We start from the raw sequence: 24,498 nt of genomic DNA on the forward strand, positions 1-24,498 counted from the left end.
CAACAGTAAAACAAGATAACACAAAGGTGCACAAGTGCTCTGGCCCCAGGCCTGTTATCACGTCCCATATTACGCAAGGCCCCTGACCGACTGCTCTTTTTCTGTTCTAGTCCTGGCATTTCAAAATTCGATTTCCAATCGCTATCGTTACCCCCGGTTTTGCATTCCAAAGTTTGTCTCTGGTTGTTCTAGAAATGAAAATACCCTCCTTTATCTTTCTTTTTCTCCAGTTGTCTTATAATGCAAAATTCCCCCCGCTCTCCTCTCACGCGCTGCGATAACTCGTATCCAGAACGTGCCTCGATAAGCCAGAATGGTTTATATCTGCGTTTTATATCGCTCGCTGGTGTTCATCCCTTCTGGTCTTTAAGCTTCCACGCGTCTCTACCTCATAAACCTTGCTGCATTCGCATATGTATCGGTGAGTTATTTCTACCTTTTGGTCCGCTTTAACTTGACTTTGGGCCGCACTAGGTAACTTTTAAGGTTTGCATACGGTTTGGTGGCTACACGAGCGTGTGGTTTTAAAAGCTGCGTTGCCTTCTGCTACTCCTTTCACGTAAGATAAAGTCACGAAGGGTCGATTGTCTCCTGATGCGTTTTATGTTCTTACATGATTACGTTTTTTGCCAAACTTTTAAAGAAATGTTTTGCGTACTTATTGAGTTTCAAAGCTTCGTTGATGTACCTAGCCTCTTTCCAATTTCTGTCGGGCCTTAATGAAAATATTTACGTTCGTTGTGCGGGCGATCTAACCACTGACTCGTGTTGATTGCTGTGATGTGGCATGAATTCCAAATGCTTTTTCGTATGGCCCATCTTCCTAAACACTTTTGTGCTAATACTGCTGTCTCCTGATCATGACATTAACATGTTGGGGAAAGCAAGAGAGTCATTCGCCTCCATCGCTTTGGTGAATTTGATACCTAGGCACGCGTCGTTCCAGTGCCCAGGGATTGCTCTGGAACATGGTGCTCTTTTAAAACGGCAGTCATGTCGTCTACAACATCCCCCATTATTTGACCTAATGAGGAAAAGTGTCCAAAGCCTGTCGTTCCAGATTATCCACAAACGAAGTGGTTGCCACCATGCTGACAGCAATTCCTACCGCCGTAAAATCGCCGTTTATCTGCAAGTAGGTGGTAGCAAGGCCAGTGCGTAAAAACCGAGTATTGCCGTGTACTTTCATCTCGGCTGGTACTTTACGATTCTATTCTCGCTGCTCATCTCGTGGATTAATCGTTCTATCGTTTCGCAAGCCTTTTCAGGGGGAATCGATGCGAAAAGGCACACTGCATCACATACCATAGCTTCATCTGCCACTATCTTCAAGGTGTGAATGAAAGCACCAAAGTCTTTGGAGTCTTTGATATAGTGCTCTGTGTAATGAGGAGTCCCATAGAGGGCGATAGGTCAGGCAATTTGCACACGCGTGCGTTATCTTGCTTTGTCGTTGCATCATGCCGTATGCGTTGCTGCTCAATCGGTTCCGAAATGTGGGACGACTATCCACACATTTATAAGGTATGTGCAGCGACGCTTAGCTGTCATGTGACGTGGAAACATTCAGAGGAAACGTATCAAAATCGTATCGAAATTTGAGAGTGTAGCATGTGCTCTTTGTCAACAGTTTGCACAATTTGCCTGCGGATGCATGTAAAACGGGTTATCTTATATACTTTTGTTACCTAAGATGGATGGGTACATTAGATTGCGTGTGAATTTCTAGGTTTTTCTTGCTGCACACCCAGATCTACTCTTCTGAATATCGTTTTCTGACCAAGGCTGAAGAAGGGATAGAGGTTTTCTCGAAAGCTCTCGTTAAATACAAGCAGGCTGGTTGGAATTTTATCTTTTCAGATTTAACCTAGATGCCTCTTCCAAGCAAAAGTTTGCTGATATTTATTGCAGGTTTATTAACTTGCTTGCCCTCCTGAGGGTCACGGTAACAACAAGAACCCACGAGGTTGTTTTGACCTTTTAAATTAATAAGCTTCCAGGATTACGCGACGTCGTATGTTCCAAAATATATAGAGTTGATCGGTGTCATTTTAAGTTGTTGACCTCTTCTAGCTACCCTGAGGTCCGGACGAGATGTACGTTGACATCCATGTGATCAAGAATTTTGAAATGGATGTTGACAATTATGCCCTCATGCAAGTTATCCAATTACAACGCAGTTAAGTTTTGCTCATTGCTTGACATTAACAAGTGACCCACAGCCAATGGAACTTATCATAACTGTAAATTAAATTGTCTATCTAAGAAACCACTTTAAAGATGAATTGCTCCATCTCATAATCCGTTGTTGCATGGGATTAGACAATTCCTTAGGATATATTGTCGCTGACAGCATGATTTGACTTTCACATCCCAAAAGTCACCAACCTTACAATGTACGTCTAACTTTCGTCACCAAAAGTCGGATATTCAATTGCCTGCGACTATATAAAGTTTAACTCGGCTTCACCGGACTATTCGGAGGTTATTGTGAGATAATCTTCCGAGGACAGGGGAAAATTACCTCCATTACCCCAGTGCTGGTTAATGCTCGTGGTAACACGACACCGTACTTCGGAACAGCACCAGAATACGACGCACGTACCATGTTTGAAGACGATGCTCCATCTCACTGTCGTCGCCAGGTGTCACATCGCGTCTGTAGCGCGATAACGAGGACGCCTGATGCCGATGGCGCATGCGCAGTGTGAACAGTGGAACGGGACGGCGTCGCGATGAGACGGCACATTGGCGCGTTTCGTACGTAAGAAGTCACATAGCAGGGTTGCGATTCTGTACTTTTGCCACCTGTATGAACGCTATGGTTTGCCTTGAACAGACGTTCTCTCGAGAAACGAAAATGGCACTTTCGTTTTGTTTATGAATCATCCAAACCAGTAGATTATTATTTTTATTTGATACCAATGGAAAAAACAGTACTAAAGTAACTGTAACAACGCGACCATGTTTCGAGAAAAATGAGGGATATGTCCCCCGCCCAGCGGACCCATGCCGACACGTCATCCCATCCAGCAGTGTCCAGCCTTGGGAGTAATCGATCCTTGCCAACAAACGCTGATGACCTGTCCCAAACTGCACTCGCAGCCAACCGCTTCGGTGCGTGCGATCGGCGGCTACCGTTATTTGAAGTGGCTTCTGGATGGACATCGAATGTGCTCCAGAAAATGACAAACACTTTGTGGCTGATCCCGAGCAAATATGGCGAGCTAAATACGCAGCTCGCTAGCAAGAGGGCACCGAGCGTGCAAACAGGGTGTTTGGCGTGAGACCACGCGCATTGCAACTCAACTGAGATATATGCGAGCACAATACAGTGTGTACATGCTGTGCGATGTAGTACACGATAACATACTAGGTAGTTGGGCCCACACCAAGAACGTTTTTGATGTGCTTCTGCCACCGAGAACAAACGCCCGGTAACACAAAAGGGTTAATTTGGCACCGGATGGCATAAGCCCGCAACAGCAGCGTACCCCGCTTTCTCTCGAGTATAGCAGCAGGCTTGCTAAGGATAAAAAATATGCTAAGCATCCTCCCTAACGTGTATTTTCCTCCATTATGGATTACAAACATAAAACCACACGTACGCTGCAGAAGGTGAACTGTGACACCGCAGTGCAAAATAGTTTGCACCATGATAATGAGCTTGTGAACTACTTCAAGGCCAGGTTTGAAGAGCATTGTAATAGTTTGATGTTGAATGTGAATAGGAATGAGTGTGTGAGCTGTTTTCACCCGCGTGACGCAGCAAATAGCTCATCTGTGATCGCAGTTGTCTGCAGTTGGACGTTACTATTCACTTCACAGTTGGAGGAAGAGGGAGAGCAGCATTGCTCGCCCCTCTCGCCACCGGCTTATCAGTGCGTGTATTGGGGATGAGTAGGAGACATCAGTTATTATCGGAAAACAATGCCGGTGCACGTGGGTGACAGCTCGCAATGAACGTGCGTAGTGCGCAGGCGTAACGTTGACTGTGAGGATTGCGGTCCGAATGTGATGACAAGCCGCAGGCTGCCGCTATCAGACATGTTCGTTGATCAGAGTTTCTACGTGCCTGGGCGTTGGCTGCACGTGTCATGTTGCTCCGAATCGGAGTACTCTGTCTCATCGTCGATCATTCGTCCTCGAGTAATGCTTTATGGATCATATATTTTGGCGAGAATTTGTAATGACCCCGTTAAAGACAAGCTCATTAGACTTTTTTACCACGCAGATGTTATTTCATCGATCTCATGCACAAATTTGGTAAAGTAAAGCAAGCATCCAAATATCGAATGTCGGACCGCTGCAGGGCGGCATTAGAAAGTATATGAGCTTAACAAAAAGTGCATGGGACGATTGTTCAAATATTATTCGTGAAGGCCTAGATCATAAATCATGTTATCAGTCAACTACAGGCGACATTTATACTACCCAGCTCACTGTCCAACTCCTTGATCTCCACTTATGTGGTGCGCAGACTCCTGCTGACTACGGCAATCGCTAAGGTCTTCTCAGTCATTCTGTCTGGGCACACTGGCTAGGCAAACTCGCCGCAATCCACGACCAACGGGCACCTGGAGATATATTTGTCAGCGCATGCAGCTACCACATGTAGCTAATGACGACCCAGGACTTCCGTACGTACGCGCACGGCAAGTGGGTGGTAAACACGGATTGACGAAGCCTTTAAATGAAAGCCATTAACTGTGTTTAAATATGCTAACTACAGACACGTATCGAGCTTTGTTTAGCTTGCCAATGCGTGTTCTCGCACCACCCATGATGTAGCCCGGCTGCTGCTAACCAAAAGTCTGATTGGTTGCGGCAACCTAATGCTGGTCTCATATGCATAAAGCCATTAAACAGTATGCTATATCAAACATTATTGTGGAATAAACGCAAGCCGGACGAATCAACGCACGTAATGAGAGTGTTCCAAATGTTTAATTGGCATCATGTAGCCAAGATAGCATGTAGACAGCCTCGATGTGCATACACACCTGATGACAAATCAACTTGTCAATGTCGAATAGGCAACCGCCATTCTTTCCGATACTTGTACTACAGCACTTGTGGGCACGCTGTAAAGATGGCATGCAGCTAGTCACGTTTGAACCGTTTGGTTTTCGTTTGCGCCGGACCTGTCTTCCGCCTGCACAGACAGCGGCAGCAACACTTGCCCAGTGCCACGAGCAGCTTCAGCACCAGCACCAGTACTGCCAGCAGGAAGGCGACCACGTCGAGCGAGTAGTATTGGAAGAAGTTGAGGTCGGCGCCCACCGACCTGAGGTGCGGCGCGCCGCCGTGCTGGATCACGTGCTCCACCCAGTGCACGGCCAGGTCACGGGGCGGCACCGGCTGAGAGGCCAGCAGCTCCTGGCGGTAGCGGGACGCCGCCCGGTGCCCGGCAGACATGGCGGAGCGGATGGCCGCCTGCAGCGTCTCGGACGTCAGGCTCTCCCACGTCAGGATCTCGGCCACGCCAAGATCAACAGCGTGAGCCGCGTTACAATGCTGGTCTACCGTCACTGGCATGGCCACCATGGGAACGCCATGACAGAGAGCTTCCAGAACGCTGGCAAAGCCGCCGTGCGAGATGAACAGCCTGCACTTTCTGTCACCCAGGATGTCCTGCTGTGGCAGCCACTTGGACGGCAGGATGTTGGCCGGTATGTTGGTGCGGTCTGTGGTGTCCCACTTGAGCAGGACCTTGAACGGCATCGCACCGAGGGCGTTGAGCACAGCCGAGCGTTGGCCCGCAGACATGTCCTGAGGACGTACCACGGAGCCCAGACTGAAGAATATGTACTCTGAGTCGCCGAGGAAGCTGGTCAGCTCCTTGGACAGGGGCTTCGCGTCCGCACAATGCAGTCCACCCACCTCGATGACATTGGGCAGCAACGGCTTGTGGTAATCGATCATTGGGTTGCTGTTGAGTAAGACAAGGCTGGCATTGCGTTCGATCTCCCTGGCTGGAGGAATCACGCCATCGCCGAACTTCGCTGCAACCATTCGTTCGACATGCATGGGGTACACGACGTAGAGCACAGTGTGCATTATAATATGACCCATAAAATTTTGGACTCGTTGCATAAAACCCATCCGATTAGTTGCCGCGATGAATGGAATGGTATGAAGGGCCGGAAGCGTAGGCGAGCCCAGCGGACTGGTGATTACAGGAAAATATGAAATCGAGGTCAAAATAATGAAAGGCGCTTTGAGCAGGTGTGCCAGAAAGTAAAAGGGATGACAGAAAACGCCGAAAATAACCAGGTCAAAGTTTTGTGTTAAAAGGTCATTGATTTCCTTACTCTCTAATGTAGCCCTCGGGCCATCGGAAAACAACGTTGCGAACTGTTTAAATCCGGCCTGCACGCCCACTTCGTGCAACTTAAACATGTTGGGAAGCTTGTCGTCCGCAAACACTTTCGCCAGTTTGTCCGGCACAACTTCCCTGATGCCTTTGACGGGAGATGAAGGTTTGAACGCGTTGAAGAACACCACCTCATGGCCTCGGGAGCTGAGAGCATTCCCCACTCCGTAGAAAATGTTCTTCTGTGATTTTCCACCGATGGGTACGAACATCAGAATGCGGGCACTCTCGACACCCACGACACCACAGAAGAGCAGCAGGAGGACTCTCACAGGAGACGCCTGAAAAAATCCAACATATAGCAATAGCGGTGAAAACGGCCCAGTCGGCAATATCAGATCAGATGCCAACGGTAGGCTACCGTCTCGTCGCACGATTCGTTCCTCATCGACACTATCCGCGTCACTTGTCACGCAACAGCGCATGAGGACCGGATCCTCGAGAGCTACGAAATCAATAGAGGTTGACACATTTGCCGCCACACATGCGCAAATCCCACGTGGTTTCCGTGTCACAAGACTGCATGTCTGATTTCCCGGAATCGCTGTTAAGCGTTGTTTTATATTCTTGAGCCCAGTCACGTGTCACAGTCACCAGTTGGCAAATGACACCAGACAAATCGCTCACAAGAACAGAAACAGTATCCCACGCGCTGCGAACACGCAGCGCACAGCATAAACAATCCCGCCAAACCAGCATTATGTGCATGATCATTAAGTGTCAGTATTCAAGGGTCGACCCATGTTGAATAAAGTCTGTGCTTGCCCACGGCTATTCATGTATTGCAGGTAACGCAGGTGACGCAAAGGGAAACGAAGTACTTCGCCACTTTTACTGAGCCGATGTAAGCACGGGCCTGAGCCGAATGGACCAGGCCTTCTTTCTCCGCTACTTGGGGAACGGTGCCTCCATTAAGCTATATCTGCTCCGCCCTCACTCACTCCGCCACTAGTCTCCTTAGCCCCTGAATATGAAGAAGACTAAATTCATGGAGTAACGGAAACTGAGTAAGTTTGCCCGCACCTCTAGCGATTCACCTCAGCCCGAACCGATCCCCGGAACCAGAGGAGCTGAACCAGGCGGCCATTGGTTGCAACGCACCTTCCCCGCACCATTCTAAATTTGTAATGCATAAATATGCTTTTGATAGAATCTTGACCATTAAAAACTCCTGTAGGTAAGTAAAAAGTAGATCGAAAGCATGCGATGCTGTTGTACGTCATGGAACAGGTTTCGTGCAGCTACGGGTCCAATCTAAGGTTTTGAAATACTTGAGACATTGCGTTGCGTTGTAAAAGAGCTCAGTCTGCCCGGAGTGGCCACCGACCGACGCCGGGCAGGAAGCTGAGGCTGGCACCGTGTGCTGCCATCTACCGTGTGCGGGCGGAACCAACGTCGGCGACCAGAGATGCCGATGGATTCACGACAAAGCTTAAAACGCAATTACTGCCACAGACTCAGCTTCCACGACATGACTCCGAGCGTGAATAGTTCTCTACGACATTACTTCTAGGCGACAAATCTTCTAATACAAGATACCATACACGATATTACTTTCACACGACGAAGCTTCTTCCGCAATAACACGCGCGACATCACACCTCTAATACGAGAACTAGAAACGCATGCTGCTGCGCATCAAAACGCATTATGTAAGAACTACTAACGCGAATAGCTTCAAAGGGCTCCCATTGCCGGTACGGGGAGTGTGTTCCGAAGTCTGAACTTTAAGCATTCTCATCAACAAAGCTTCCTCACCGCCTCTGCCAGCTGCTTGTGCTCCGTTCTCCATATCGGGGTCCCCTGCCCACCACTACTGCCAGGGGCCCGTGACTGGTAGCTCTACTAGCAGGTCAGAATCAGGAATTGAGCTCTAGGTCAGTTCCTTTGTCGTCCAAGTGACGCTGCCATCTTCTCAGTAGCATTCTGAGTCCCTGGACCTATCCCAGTTTGGTCAATAGACCCACTGGTTTGTACGGCCCTGATTGGTAATCAGGGGAACCGCTTTGTTTAGTGCCACGGACCCCTAACCGACAGGGAAGCAATCTTATTGTCTCAAGGCAAGGGTATAGTTCCGCAAAATGGGTTTGGGGGATAGCTGAGTAATGGTAAATGACACAACCTATCCCAAAATATGCCAACAAACGTGGTTCTTCCCGGATTTTGGCTCCTTTTCTTCTTAAAGTTTGGAAAGCTGGGGCCAAATTTTGGAGTATGGGGGGTGGGTGTTAGGTTAAGACACTACATCTCTGTCTGAAGGTCACTTGAGCGACGTAGGCGGTTCTACGATCGATATTCCTGGACACGAATCCCCTCTTTATCCAGGTAATGAGCGCCGGGCTGCCACACAAACCTCAGTCTTGCACGATACAAGAGATTCTGTCAAGTCACTTTGGGGGACCCTAGGTTGAGAGAGGGGCTCCATTTTTTCTCAGTCTCGTAAGATACAAGATTCTGTCAAGTAACTTCGGGGACCCCAGGTCGAGAGAGAGGCTCCGCTTTGTCTCAAGGCCCCTCGAGTGGAGCAAGAGTAGGCCCCTTTACTGGAATTCGGGAACCATGGCTCTATTCGTCTTCCAGTACCTGGCCTACTGGTCGGCAGCAGGACCCCTTTGATTCCTTCAGGGTCCATGGGCTACGTCGGAAAAGGGCACCTGGCTGGCATTATGGGACCATGACTCTGTCTATTTCTCCGATGGGACCCTGACTGGTAGGGACACTGTCCGGTGCCGTGGCTCCTGACCGGGGGCCTCTCATTGTTTCACGCGTTCTCCTAGCGACGCAAGAGGAGTCATATTGATTGAATTCCGAGGGCGTGGCTCTGCCCCTGTTCGGCTGATGGGGACCCTGGCCGGCACGGAGCTACAGCACCTCACGGCTTGAGTTTTCAGGGTCCGGTCCAGTCCAGTCTGATTTGTCCAGACTCTTTCCGGAGCTACAGCACCTCACGGTTTGAGTTTTCAGGGTCCGGTCCAGTCCAGTCTGATTTGTCCAGACTCTGTCCGCCCACCAGTGCGGTTCTCCTAAATTCAGCAACCCAATCCGGTCCAGTCCAAGTTAGCACACAAATTTTGCAACTGAGTCCGTGTCAGTCCGCTTCCACATTAAGGACTTTAAACAATTGTAACAGAATGCTTGTTTTCTTAAGGTATTTTTAATCTAAGTTATTTACTAATTCGCACTGGACATAATGTGTATTAGGCTGCCATAACGCAGTGGGTGCTAAGATACTTAACACGGCTTGCCGCTTCTAGGGAATGCAGCTTTGCATGAGCCTCAGAACAAGATTATTACATTACAAGATAGCTCATCACATTATTAACAAGTCACAACCATCGCGGGCAATAAGTCACTAACACCACTATATTTCAGGCGGCGAGATCGCCTTTCGTTTCAATAACATAAAGGCATGGGCACCTTATTTAACAATTCCAGACTACGCGTCAGGCACAACATACATGCGGTGCCATTCGATGGTGTCAGCGGTATCCAGTTCACATGCGCAGGCCGACGGCCGTCTAATATGTCCTCTGAATAAATACAACGACCCATACATGGTGGCTCATGTGTGTATCCGTTCTCGTATACATAAACTTACGAAACAACCCCAGCCGCGATCATTATTCTCTGCTGCATTACTTGCTGCGTCTGGATTGTAATCTACGCGCGTCGCTGTGTCACTGGTAAGCGCCTGCTCATTCATCCAGGAGAATGAAGCAATTGCGTCATTTTTGAACCCCATTGCTAAAATGACCAATGCTACCAGATCTCACTTTTTTGCTCACATACTGAAAAAGTATGAAAGCCGTTTTGAATTGTAATCGTACATGGCACATCTGTATTAAATCACATGTAACCAATAAAAAGTACTTTTCCAGATAAAATGGCGATACAACGTCTCCTTTCATCCATTCAAGGTTATTACAGCACGTTAAGACGCGCTTAGTTGGGGGTCAAACTGACCCTCCAGAAGGTTTTTCCATAATGGTCTTTGAACGGCGCGGCGAAGCCGCACCAAATTTTGCATAGTTGTGGACAATTAAATAACGGATCGTTTGGGTTAAAAAATATAGATGTACCTTGTAAGGCCGCTGACCTATGGCAGGTCAAAGCCAGGCCATGGTTTCAGCAAAGTCAATTTCTAGGGGATTGTTCATTCTCATGTAACAACGGAGTGTTAGACAAGGTCATACATCTCTGGGATATTTTGTTAGCCAGCACAACAATTAAATGAACAAATTACATCGACCTAAGGTCAGGTCTAGATGTCAAACTAAGGTCAAAACCAACCTGTTTTTTTTACTCTAGGGCTAGCTGCACGGGGTGGTTTCTGGTGCTTATTTCTAATTGATTGGTAGCAGAAACCCCATTATACACATCTTCCATGGACTCCTAAAGGTCAGAATAGGTCACTCACCTGAAACAACCCAGGCCAAAATCTTTTTTTTGGGAACAGGCTGCCTAGTGTAATCTTTGTCGCTTATTCACATGCAAAACTCAAAGCAGTCTGGCATGATTTTGGCCACCATGACCTTCAAAAAGTCCAACAAGGCCACTGACCTTAAATGAGCATGAGATATGTTGCTAAGAACAATTAGATAGATTACACGGGCCCTTTGGAGACCAACCTGGAATATTCGACCTGGTTTGGTCTTATTTGGCCCGAAGGTCATGATCTACGAAACTTAAACTTTGTTTTAATTGAGTTCATGCACAAACAAAAACACCTGATGAATTTGGTGTCTCTAGTTTTCTTAGTTCCTGATATCTCAGGGGAGACAAATTGACCCTCCCCCCCCCCACCCCACCCCCATCCCCACACCTGAGCGAAGGTTATCGAACCGGCCACCCGGTCGCATATTAAGAGGTACCATAAATGTTTTATTAGATGGCGCGGCGTTTTAGCCAAAATGTATAACGTCTCTCGTGCGCTACGAGTGTCACTGATACAGAGATGTAATCCTCACGTATTCACAAAACGTGGTGCGAGAGTTAGGTATATCTCGCCAATTACCCGACATCTGTCACGACTGCCGGTACTTTGACATTTCGGATACATGCTAGCCACTGGCCAAGGGCTCTGATGATCGCACAAGCTACCCCAGATCTCACCAATTTTTTGGTGGTATGAATGGACGGTCTTGGGTGGCTTGTTCAGCCACGTTAATTTTCTGGCTTTCTGTGGTAAGTGTCTCCAACCTTCTATATAATTACAGAAGAATTACAGGTGGGATGCCAAGGCATTGTTGGTGTCCAATTTGTGCACTGGTTGTGCAAGTGGGAGTAGAAAAGATGGGCCATAATAGTACATGCTTAATGCCAAAGCGTTTGGCTGAATGAAAAGAGAGCCTAACTCACATCAAGCAACTAACTGCTGGGAGAGAGCTACCTTTGATACCTGGTGGTAGAGGACAACATGCTCATTCTTCGGGATGCATTGGTTTGGGAAGGGTACGAAGAAAATGATCTGTATGGCGGACGTTCACAAACCTGTCTGCTTGCCTACAATGTAAGCGACAGAAGAACATTTGGAAGGCTCTCCTTGTGACACAGAATGCAAGTTCCGCTTGTCCCCACGAAAGAGATATGCGACGAGTTTGGAAGAGAAAATACCTTACAACACGTACCTGCAATTTGTTAAAGCAGCAAAACGCATTCCCACTGGTGAGTACCATCTATCAGCTGGTTGGCTGTCTCACGGATGTAGCCGTCTCCGGGTTTCCTCCGACTCCTTCCACACGAGACACCCCCGTTGGATTTGCATTGGCGTACAAGACAGGCCCGTATGCAGCGTGAAGGAAGCGATTTTGGTGAATTTGGCGGCCGTGTTTCGAGCGCAGCGCAAAAAACATTTCAGAACTGTACCAACCGTCATAGCAAAACGTCTTGAGGCTTGCCATACCATGAACTTGCGGTGGGTGTCAATGTCGTGTTGTAGTGCACAACGCGTCGCTTCAGCTTTATCGATGGCAAAACGAGGCTGAAGCTTGTGACCGTGAGAGAGGGAGGATGGCTGCTCCATCACGGAGGTGTGCAAGATGTGGCTATAAGGTTTGCAGATTTCGAAGTGAATTTCGGAACTAAGAGGGGCATCAGATATCTGTACATGGTGGTAGTACCGTGGTCCTAATGAATGCTGCTTTTGGAGTTGGTGGCAGATGGCGCAATTGGGTGCGAGGAACTGCTGGTCAGTTATCAGATAATAATCATTTCAGATACACTGACGTTATTTCAGAAAACGGCGCTGGCTGGCACCATCTGTCGTTGCTGAGCGGTCCGAGTGGGCGCTTTGAGTTGCCTTGTTTGTTATGAGCACATAAACAGATGTTTTACCTTCGAGTAGCCTGTGCCGTCAATGAACGTGGCGTGTGGTTCTAATGAGCATTGTTATGTTCCGTATGTTATGCTTGAACATAGCCAGTCAGCATTTTCAGCAAATTATTTGTTTTAGAAGGCATCATAGGTTTAGAAAATATCAGATAATTAAAATGTATTATTTTTTCCGCTGTGCTGGCACCATTTTCTTATTTAAGATCACAGATCGAATTAAGAAAAGCTATTGTGACTGGTCCGTACATATATAAGTGTAGTTATGATGACATTGTTGTTAAGATTTCAAAGAAAATTTACCCACTATGTTGAGTTGCCCTGATCTTTTTTTCATTTGCAAGTTGCATTTAGACGATTTGACAGTTAAAATACACGCTGGCGTTGTTAACTCTTCCTCTTTAAAATGATGAGAGAAGAGACAGGGAACGCACGAAAACAAGGCATTATCATTTGAGAACTACTTTGAGTGACGCAAATTGCGATGAGACAAATGCATATTCGCGGGTATCTTGAAGAAGACAGCTCGGGGAGTTGGCGCACATTTGTTGTGAGGATGCAGCAATCTTTGTTCTGGCAGACACCTGGAAGTGGATCAGACGAAGCAGCGTACTTAATTTGAAGCTGTTGTTTCAATTTTGGCTGAAAAACTCAAATTTGGCTGATTGACTAAGTGAACAGAAACCATAGTAGTGCCATGGAGTTAATCTTTTTTTTTAAATTATCAAACAGAAGCTAGGATATCATGGCTCTGTGGTGTGCTTTGTACCAACAAAGCATGCTCTGGTCTAATTTGTCAACCCTGAAATGCGATGTCATCCACTGGGGTTAAAAAGGATTGCTGTAAAGATCAGGAGTAATGGTAGTTCCGTGATGATCAAAGATGTTAGTATATGATTGGATAATTCCGTTACTTTAGAGGGCGTGCGAGCTCTAGTTTTCCGTGGCAGCATGTATGAGTGTCACTCACTCATGTCAAGTTGTCAATGTGATCTGTTCATCAGAAAATTTGGTCGCAGAAAATGTGGCTGAATTATGTACTATATAGGCGGCATTGTTTTTAGTTGGAAATATTTCATTTTAGTTGTTAAAAGATGCTTTCTGGGTTGATATCGCCATGGAGGATTTCAGGGACCATTCAGTGATAATTTCCATTTGATTGGTATTTAATTAATTCACTCTGTTAAGTACCAAATCTAAAAATCCGGTCCGGTCCTAACACATGTTTTTGATGGAAGTTTCTGATCCGATCCAGTTCGGTCCGCGGATTGTTCCACAATCCGTAAATTGATCCTATCCGTGGAGTGCTCTGGACAGAACCCCTGTCCAATCCCGTGGATCTACGGAGCCCCGGTTCAGTGCCGTGAATCCCTGTTGAGAACTAGGGATCCACGGCGACTGAGCAGGTCCCCAGTTCAGTCCCTTGCTCAGTACCGGGACTCTTTGGCCGATGGAGGGACCCCTCAATGAACCAGAGGCCCTTGAGCAACGCCGGAGGAGGCTGGTCTTGGTGATGTTCGGCATGAGTAGCTACCCAGCACCTGCCCCCTGTTAAGTATCGGGGTCACCTTCTCAGTTCCGGGAGCTCTGGCCGACAGGGGGTTCCATAATACTGAACGGACACTAAAGCCCCCAGTCGGCTCTTCAAGCCTGAAGGGTCCGCCGAGGGACTCCGATCCACGGAGGGGCTACAGACCCCAGAGCCTCCTTGCATCTGCACCCGGCTGGTATGACGCCGCTGGGTTCAGCAGCTCAAGAGATGCTGTCATGCGCCACCTATACCATGTGGCTAGGCATGTAGCAGCATTTAAACTAAGCGTTTCAAACTATGTACAGTAACTTCAGCATGAAACCTTTTAAAAATTTGAAATAATTTACATGGCAATTGATCGCAGGCACTGCACGTGCACAGATGTGGCTCATTGGGACACACGCCGACGTGTATAAGTTAAAAGTACATCCATCCTTAGAGGAGCCGACCAGTGTTATATATTTGTACATAAAAATATTTCGTTTGCAACTGTCGGAACTTCTGAAAATGGGGATTGTCATTGCTTGTGTGGAGCAGTATGGTGTGGAATTGCCGGCATTAGGTCGTGTAGAAGTTTATGCGTTGTTGACCCTTAACACGAGCTCGGGTGGGTGTCAATTTGACTCTCCCCTCCCCCCGAAGATTTTTCCGGCGCCAAATTTTACACAGCTGTAGACAACGGAATAGCAAATCTCTTGCTATTACAAATTTAGATGCACCTTGTAAGGTCGCTGACCTACGGCAAATCAAAGTCAGGCCATAGATTCAGCGAAGTCAACTTCTAGGGAATCGTTCATTCTGGTGCAATAAAAGAGTGTTGGACGAAGCCATACATCTCTGGTATACTTTCTTAAGCACCACAACAACTGAATGAACAAACTCCATTGACCTAAGGTCAGGTATGAAGGTCAGACCAAGGTCAAAACCGACTTCTCTTATAACTCTGGAGCTTATTGCATGGAATAGCTTCTCGTGCTCGTTTCGAATCGATTGATAACAGGAACCGCATTACACATCCTCCATAGACCTCTTAAATGTCACGATAGGTCACTGACCTAAAGTGACCCAGGTCAACATTTTGTTTCTAGGGGCATACTGCGTAGCGTCATCTTTTTTTGCTTATTCAAATGTAAAACGCAAATCAGCCTCATATTATTTTGTTCACCATGACCTTCCAATGGTCAAACAAGGTCACTGACCTTCAACAGGCATGCGACCTTTTCTTTAGAACAGGTATGTTTTACCTCGTTTAACCTGACTTGACGCAAAGGTCATGACCTGTCAACCTCAAAATTTGACCTGGGTGAGGTCACGTACATACCAAACCACCCGTGAATTTGGTGTCTCTAGCTCCCTTAGGTTCTGAGATCTCAGTTGACCCCCCCCCCCCCCCTGCACCCGAGCGAAGGGTATTCAGTCGGCCACACGGGCGCGTGTTGAATGAAAAGTAATGACAGGAAAGAAGCATAGGAGTTGTATGTTAGAATTTACGCTGGGTAGAAGCAATGTCGTACATAAGCTTTCGTTACAATTTGACCGCATAACATAAAATGCGCTGGAAACTTTGCATTAGGGTTTATGTCGCATACGAGGTTTTTCGTCAGACATTTTGTCGCGTGGAAGGAATTCCGCGTGGAACTTCTGCGTTAGAAGATTTGTCTCGTAGAAGTGCATGCTTTAGAAGTTCTTGCATTTGAAGCGATGTCCTACACAACTTTTATTGCGCTAGAAGTTTTGTCGCGTAGAAGTAATGTCGCTTAGAAGTCTTGTAATGGCAGTTTGTCAAGTCATTTGTGCTTCAGAAGTTTTTGTGTTAGAAATAGTGTCGCGGAGACGTTGCTGAGCTATAAGATTTGTTATCAAGAAGCAATGTTAAGTAGAAGTTTTTGCGTTGGCAGCTTTACCGTGTAGAGTTGACGCGTTATAAGTTTTTGCATGAACACGCGCTCGGGCGAGGGTCAAACTGACCTCTCCCGAAGGTTTTCTAGAATAGTTTCCGAATGGCACGGCGTAGCCGCGCCAAATTTCGCATAGCTGAGGACTATTGAACATCGGATCACTTCGTACCAAACATTTAGGTAGGCTTTGTTAGGTCGCTGACCTATAGCAGGTCAAAGTCAGACCATGGTTTCAGTGAAGTCAATTTCTAGGGAATCATTCAATCTGATGCAACAACGGAGTGTTAGATGAAGCCATACGTCTCTGAGATGCCTTCTTAGGCAACATAAATACTGGATGCACGAATGACGTTGAACTAAGGTCAGGTATGAAGGTCAGACCAAGGTCAAATCCAACCCGTTTTATTACTATAGGGCTTGCTGTATGGGATAGTTTCTGGCGCTCATTTCAAATTTATTGTTGGCAGGAACCGCATCATGCATCTTTCATGGACTTCTTAGAGGTCAGAATAGGTCATTGACCTAAGATCACTGGGTCAACATTTTTTTGCCAGGAACATACTTCCTAGCGCAATCTTTGTCGCTTATTCAAATGCAAAACTCAGTGCAGTCTTGTATAATATTGGTCACCATGAACTTTAAGAGGTCAAACAAGGTAACTGACCTTAAATTAGCTTGTGAAATCTTGCTTAAAAACAGTAATCTAGGCTTTGGGGCACTTTAAAGACCGACCAGGAATTTGACCTTGTTTGACCTTATTTGATCTGAACACTGTAAATTTGGTGTATCTAGCTCTCATAGTTCCCGAGATCTCAGGGGGTCAAATTGACCCCCACCCCACCCGAGTGAAGAGTATCCAGCCGGCCACCCGGGCGCGTGTTAAAGGTGATTTCGCGTAGAAGGCTTTGCGTTAGAGGATCATGCGTTATATATTATGCTGTGTACAAGTTAGGGCACAAAAAATTCCTGCACTAGAAGAAATGTTGTCTAGAAGATGTGTCGTGGAAATTATGTAGTTAACGATATTTGTGCTAGCGGTTTTGTCGGTACACCAATGACGAGGCGACTGGTAGACCTGACCGCTCCCACCGGAGGCTTTTTAGCTCACTAGCCAGTCAAGCTACATGAAATGGAAAAAAAATGGATGCATCTGTTTGCAGATCACACAAATAGCTCTGATTGTGCATAACCCACTACGGTTCACATGTGGGTTGCGTTCCGCGCTCCCCTAATAACTATGCTCGGAACCGACACATCATATGTGCCGTATCAAATGTGCCAACACAACATCACACACCAGAAGAGCACCAAAATAAGACACACGTACCATGGCTGGGGGTGATGTTCCGTGTCAGGCGTCACGTCGCGTCTGCCGGGCGGCAACGAGGACGCCTGCGACCGACGGCGCATGCGCAGTGCGCGCAGAGTAAGGACAGTCGGAGGCGGCGTCTTGATGAGTCGGCAGATTGGGGTCATTCTGGAGGTCAAGTAGAACGCCGCTTTCCGCGTAGTTACGGGTGCGTGTCCAGCCCGTTGGCGGCATCACACATGTCCCTCTCCTCTATCGACGCAAGCTCCAACTACTCAGATTCCATGTGCGAGCAGCTAGCAGACCAACACAGCCCACTTTAAAAAAAAACTAACAATATAACTCACCACGCAACAAGCGTTACTCAATCAGCGCCGGTGTATCCCAAGCATTTCCAACTCCCACAGATCTATAAGTTCCTCGTGCCCTCGCTCCGTCCATTCTGACTGGACACTCCAGCAACGGTTTGGTTGCTATTTACGCACACAAAAAACGTACCGTCACAAATACGAAGGTGCAGTCATGGTTAACGAAATTTTGGAACAAACATAAGGTGACGCATATGTACATATATATTATATTTATATCTTATATTTCATATATTGTACATATATATGTGTATAAGTATATATATATATATATATATATATATATATACATATATATATATATATATATATATATTTATGCATGTATATATACATACAAGTATATATATATATATATATATATATATATATATATATATATTACGGAGCAGAATGTCCTCGAGACATGCTTGAGACGCACACGAGACATGAGACATGTTAAGATACCGGCCATAGCTGTGTGCCTGTGTCCAAAACTGCAGTGTCTGTAATGAATTTCCACAGTTTTCCGTTCTTTGAACAATTCAGATTTTTTACCTTTACATTTTGCACCTGGAAATATTTACTGCCCAGTGCAAACCGCCCACCAGAAATCTGATTCTGGATGTTTTGTCTTTTGATCTGGGTTGCGTGGGTGTCGGGACAATGTCCATGAAACGGGCCGTTCTTTGCGTTGTTGATCGACTATTTCGTACCGAGGGCGCTGACACTACTTTGTCATATGACCCCTACAATAAGTGTTACGACCCTGTGACATGTAATTCCAACCCTTGATGTTGGTAAGTGCCACTCACCAACTATCCTGGAATGAATTCAACAAAAGATTCCTACAACAATCTTACTTGAGGCTTTATTGATATAATCACGTAGCATAGTATTAGATGGCTTGTCAATCGCCCTATAACATAATCATTACCCTGATAGAAATTAGGTCAGCGCCCTTCTCCCTAACGTGCTTTTTTCTGAACATACCTCTCCGACATGTCCTGCAATCGCACCCAAATTTTCAGCAGCCTCTGGAGCATCCATTGCGCGAGTTATGACACAACAATTAAGTCCCTGGGATTCCTGATCTCTGAAAAACGACGGTTTTTAGGAGCACTGGACAGAGATCCACGGCCGGCTTGGGCGGCGGGCGCCAAACGACGGTTCCGTGGACCGCGCGCGGCGGGCAACAATCACGTTAATGGAGCCCTCCGTGCAAAGTATGTACTCATAACACACAACGCTGCATATAATCCTGCTTAGTGTAAATCAAAGAACGCGCCTGTAATATCGTGTCATTATGGGACACGGTCCCAAACATATGAGCATATCAAGCCAAAAACTTCGATTTTCAGGAAATTTGGCCTTCAACCTGGTCTATTGTCGTCAGTCATTGTTTTGGTGACATCAGATTTGTTACCAGGATTGAGTTCTAGTTGAGACCAGCCCATTGCGCTTTTTTGTGACGTTCTATCTTTCATGGTTTCGAAATGGCACGGGTTTGCATGCCCTCCCCCCCCTCTTCTACCCCACATTAGCCCGCGTTACGAAAAACTTTTTAATAGGGCGTTGGCTGGTGGATGGGCCATGGTGTTTGACATGCTCGTCGTGTAGTTCAGATTTACACCGGAACAATTCATTGGTATTACCCTGACACCTATAGGCAAGGTGATGTATAAAGGAAACCCTGCAGAGATGACTTGATGAAGTCATATTGCATGCATGCCCATAGTGACGTGCCTGAGAATAGCTTGATGTTGAAAATCTGACATCAACCCAATAGTACTGATAGGTAAAATCCATCTTGCCACCAAGTTCACAAGAGATCCAACATCACCATTAGCTGGGTGTTTAAGTGGATGAGGTACGTAAGACAACATGAGAGGTCTTGCAGGACTCCCAGATGGCACCAACCACACTGTGTCCGGACAAAATGTCGGCTCGCAGTTTGCTGAATGCTTTTTTGTCAACTGCTATATACCGACCTCCATATTGGTGACATGTAAAATGTCGACATGCCAAAAAATCGAATCAGCAAATGGTGAACTGCAAAATGGCGGCATGGAAGAATGGCGACGTGCCGAAATAGCGAACTGTTAAATGACGGATTACAAAATAACAAACGTTTAAATGCCGTTGAGCCGCTTACGATTCATGTTTCAGCTAATAGTGGTGAGATAAATTGGTGACATGCTAGAATGACGAAAAGGCAAATGACGGCATGAAGAACGACAAGCTCAAGTGGCAACAACAAAAGCACGAGATTTTCCAAGGCTACGCGGAATGGGTAAGTACTATTCGATATTTTATGAGAGCTGCGTCAAGTGCCAATGATTCTGGTTACCGACCAACATGACGAATTTCATATTGGCGACGTGTAAAACAGCTGACGTGCCAACAAAGTCAAAAAGACGAAATGGCGAATTGCGAAACGGCAACATGCCAAAAATCCGAAAGGCGACATGACCGAAAAAAGGGCCACATATCACAAAGTCGACAAACCAAAATGGTGAATTGCAAAACGGTGGCACGTAAAAAAGATAATATGCCAACTTCGCAGACGGCTAAGGGTGATTTGTTTGCAGAGAATGTTCCGCACCTGAAGATGTTAGGGCAAACTTCAGATATGATGGAAAAGCTCACTTGTAGGTATCATAAAAAGACTCGCCGTTAACTATTGGTATCATTTAAAGTACAAATACCACTTTGGGCAAGAAATGACTAATTAGTCCTAACTACTCCACCAGAACTAGTTCTGGCGTTCTTTTATGGAGCACCAGGGACTGCAGTGACTATACGCTCAGGAGGCATGGCACAACCAGGATTTGAGCCCGGTCCCCCACGTGGGAGTCCGATGCACTAACCACCTTGCTATCACGCAATGTTTGCTTCTTAACACGCGCTCGGGTGGGGAGTCAAATTGACCCCTCCCCCGAAGGTTTTTCCGGAATGGTTTCCGAACGGCGCTGCGTAGTCGCGCCAAATTTTGCATAGCTGTAGACAATTGAACAGCGGATCGTTTGGCATCCAAAAATTTAGATGCACCTTGTAAGGTCGCTGACCTGTGGTAGGTCAACGTCAGGCCATGGTTTCAGCGAAGGTAATTCTAGGGAATTCTTCAATCTGATCCAACAACGGAGTGTTAGTCGAAGCCATACATCTGTGAGATGCTTTATTAAACAACACAGCGCTTTGTATGAGCAAATTAAATTGACTTAAGGTCAGGTATGAACGTCACATAAAGGTAAAAACCAATCTATTTTGTTACTCCTGGGCTTGCTATATGGTATAGTTTCTGGTGCTAATTTCGGGTTTATTGATAGCAGGAACCGCATTATGCACCTTCCATGGGCTTCTTAGAGGTCAGAATAGGTCATTGATCTAAAATGACCCAGGTCAACATATTGCTTTAGGAACATTCTGTCCAACGTAATTTTTGTCGTTTAGTCAAATGCAGAACGCAAAGCAATCTTGTATGATTTTAGTCACCTTGACCTTCAAAAGGTCGAACAAGTTCACTGACCTTGAATGAGAATGTAACATTTTGCTTAGAAACGGTTATCTAGGTTCTGGGGGCACTTTGAAGACCAACCTGGAACTTGACCCTGTTTGACCTTTTTGACCCGAAGGTCATGACCTAAGAACCTGAAACGTTAACCCAAGTGCATTCACGTACAGGTCAACACATCCTGTAAATTTAGTGCCTCTAGCTTTCTTAATTTCCGAGATCTCAGGGGGTCAAATTGACCCTTCCCCACCCGAGCGAAGGTGTATCTAGCCGGCCAGCCGGGCGAGTGTTAATGCGTCATCTTTCGGTCATGTCATGGAACCATTGTATGACGTCAGAGTCGCTGCCAGGCTGGCCGCGTCAGGATGGCCACTATTTTACGGGCTGACTCACATGTAGTATTTCGGCTCGCGAGTACACGTGATTTGGGAAGACCTGTAAGTGAAATGAACCAAATATCGTTATGTGCCCGTGCTTTGGCCGTTCCTCATCGTGATGATCTCTTTTATTTCTCCATGATGGCATGTTTTTTCCTTGCACTTATTTTCGTGCCTAACCCACTATTTTCAAGTTATCCAATCCCAGGCACATCTTCGTCGTAACTAGTAGCGCCTCAAATGGCCCTGGTTAGACCGTGGAGCCCCTGAGAACGCAGAAGGGTATCTCAGTGCCCAGAGGACCCCTCAGTGGCCACAGCGGCCCATAGCAATCAGCCGAACCCCTGAGCAGCTAATAGGCCCCGGAGTGGTCATGGGGACACTGGGCAGATGAGCGAGCCTTTGGCGATTTCTAAGAACCCTAAGCGTCCTGAGCGCTCTTTTTTGGTTGGAGGGGGGAGGGGGGGGGGGGGCAACAGCAGGCAGAAGGGTAACTTGGGCCCAACAGCAGGCAGAAGGGTAACTGGGGGCCAAGAGCAGGCAGAAGAGTAGCTGGGGCCCAACAGCGGGCAGAAGAGTGACTGGGGCCCAAGAGCAGGCAGAAGAGGTATCAAGTTTGGAAGTCGCCTTCCTGTTACCCTGGCACGAAGGGCGAGCACTGCGGGAAACAAATACCGTACCTCTGGTTTCTCAGATGAGCGTCTTAACCACTACGCTAGAACGGTCAAAGGGGCTCTGGGTAGTTCCGAGGTCACTTAGCTCGTCCTTCCTGAGAAGTGAGAGGCAACTGACGCCATATAACCCCAGCAGCTGAAGGCGTCATAAAGCGACGATGACAACAACCGTTCAGGGGTGGTATTGACTTCTCTCGGCCCTCGGTGTGCTCAGGCCCTCTGGCCGCTGACAGGCTGTGATAGCTGGCGCTGGTGGGAAGCCCCTGATGGGTCTGTTCCCTTCTGCCGCTCAGGGTCTTTGGTGGTCACCCAGGCTCACTGGTCACGCAGGGAAACCCTTGATTGCTCGTGAGCGTTTCTGGCCACTTCAGTGCTCGTCTGGTTGTTGATGGGCTACTGACTGCTTAGCGATACGTTTGTTCGCCAGAGGATAAAGCTATATCCTCACGACTTTTTGGACACCTGATGTTTTTGCCATCAAGAGGTCTCTTTTAACATCTAATAGCTCTTCTTCCTAATCTTGGAACAACAAGGGTAATGTTTCAAAAGCTGCTTTGTGTCAGTTAGTAGATATTTGCGAGCCAAATGTTTTATTAGATGGGCGTTGCTTGCCTGATCAAAAATCATTAATATTTCGCTCCCACATAGCGGCTAACGTGAAAAAGGTGCAAAATACTGCTTTAAGCAGCACAATTCTAACTTAAGTAAATACGCTCTTCAATGCATTCAAGTTTTATTTCATCATCGTACCTTGCTCAACATTGCTTGAGTACCCTTTGACGGCCGTTATGTCAGAAAACCGCTCTTACGAACGCCATATATAAATGCCTCGACAATTATTATGTTGGCCCTCATCGCCGCGTGGTTAATAGAATGGCAGGATTTTAATGGCGTTATGATGACGTCACGCATACTGAGGCACTTTGAAATATTTTCCTCGATATTCCGTTCCCCAATTTCGCGGCTGTATAGCTCAGAAACTAGAGTGGCTTAGGTCTTCAAAAGGGCGGGATTGTGAACGCCACCGAAAGGTCTTTGATAGCTATTTCAGTTCAAAACCCCACGTAAATAGGGAACACTCCTTTTAACTTGAAATGAATTGATGTGATTAAAGCTCTAACATTGCGAAAGACTATGGAACGTTGGTCGACACCAGAGCTGCTGACCTCGACGACCCAGCACCCCAGCGATATGGGACTGATGAGCGCCAATGCAGGAAAATGCTAACAAGCGTACTGACAAAGGCCTGAGTCGCTGTATGCAGACGGGTATGCGACATGATGACAAATCTGGGGTCTGGCCGGCTTGGACCTTTCTCAAAAAATGATGTCAGATATAAGCAACTAGAACAGATGGAGACGGGAAATAAGATCATCTGTTTGGTATAGACGAATGTACCGGCTACAGCTAACTAATGGATTCCAACACTGTCGACCCATAGCTGTACCAGTAATCGACAGCAAGGCGGTCAACGTCAGTTTCCACCTCAAATGTCCATATCAAATGCATGAGGCTCAGGTCCAGATCGGAAGGGAATTGGCCCTGAAACTGCACTAGTGTGCTATCCAGTTCATTGTTTGTGATCATTATTCGCCCCAAAATATTTGCATTTTGCGGAATACTTTTAAGCGTGGCTCGCATCGTATGATGCTCGAATGATCTCGTACTCGTACTCGTATGATGGTGACTTAATAGCCACCATTTTCAACGGTGCAAATCTTTGCAGATTCATCGATAACGTCGATTAAAATTGTCAAATCACTCAGATCAAACAGGTCAGACTCATAGCCCATGTAAAGGCATCTCCACAGCCAGTCAGCTTCAAAGCAATGGTGTTTGTCGAATAGCTCGTGAACGTCAAATCAGTCCGAGCATCAGTAAACCTCCACCGTTAAACTAAGCATAACAAACACTTCCTGACGCATTGCCCGAGCCCATTGGAATCAGTTGTCAAAGTTTTCTGACTGCGGGCTGAGAACTTTTGCGTATGTTGTCCCCGCTATCTTCTCACGTCGCACAACGAGCTCTTTGGCAATGTTTCCAAACCGCGTGTTGTGAACAAAATTTGAGGTGGTTGTGAAAAAGGTCAGGACGTGGGTCACTGGGATGGTTCGATGTGCCAACTCAAAGAAATTCGTCAGCAAA

General features: G+C 46.7%; 1 protein-coding gene across 1 annotated transcript; it reads right to left on the reverse strand.

Moving 5' to 3' along the window:
* Positions 1-4,618: 4,618 nt before the first annotated feature.
* Positions 4,619-17,531, reverse strand: LOC119107743 (UDP-glucosyltransferase 2). Its single transcript, XM_037231295.1, has 3 exons — positions 17,460-17,531; positions 5,377-6,657; positions 4,619-5,322 (listed from the first exon to the last, which is right to left on the reverse strand). Exons 1-3 carry the CDS (start codon positions 17,460-17,462, stop codon positions 5,104-5,106), a joined length of 1,503 nt encoding a protein of 500 aa, XP_037087190.1. The 5' UTR covers positions 17,463-17,531; the 3' UTR covers positions 4,619-5,103.
* Between the last annotated feature and the right edge of the window lie 6,967 nt (positions 17,532-24,498).

Source organism: Pollicipes pollicipes, unplaced genomic scaffold (assembly GCF_011947565.3).
Source record: "Pollicipes pollicipes isolate AB1234 unplaced genomic scaffold, Ppol_2.1 Scaffold_2555;HRSCAF=2994_pilon_pilon_pilon, whole genome shotgun sequence".
Classification (NCBI taxonomy): domain Eukaryota; kingdom Metazoa; phylum Arthropoda; class Thecostraca; order Pollicipedomorpha; family Pollicipedidae; genus Pollicipes; species Pollicipes pollicipes.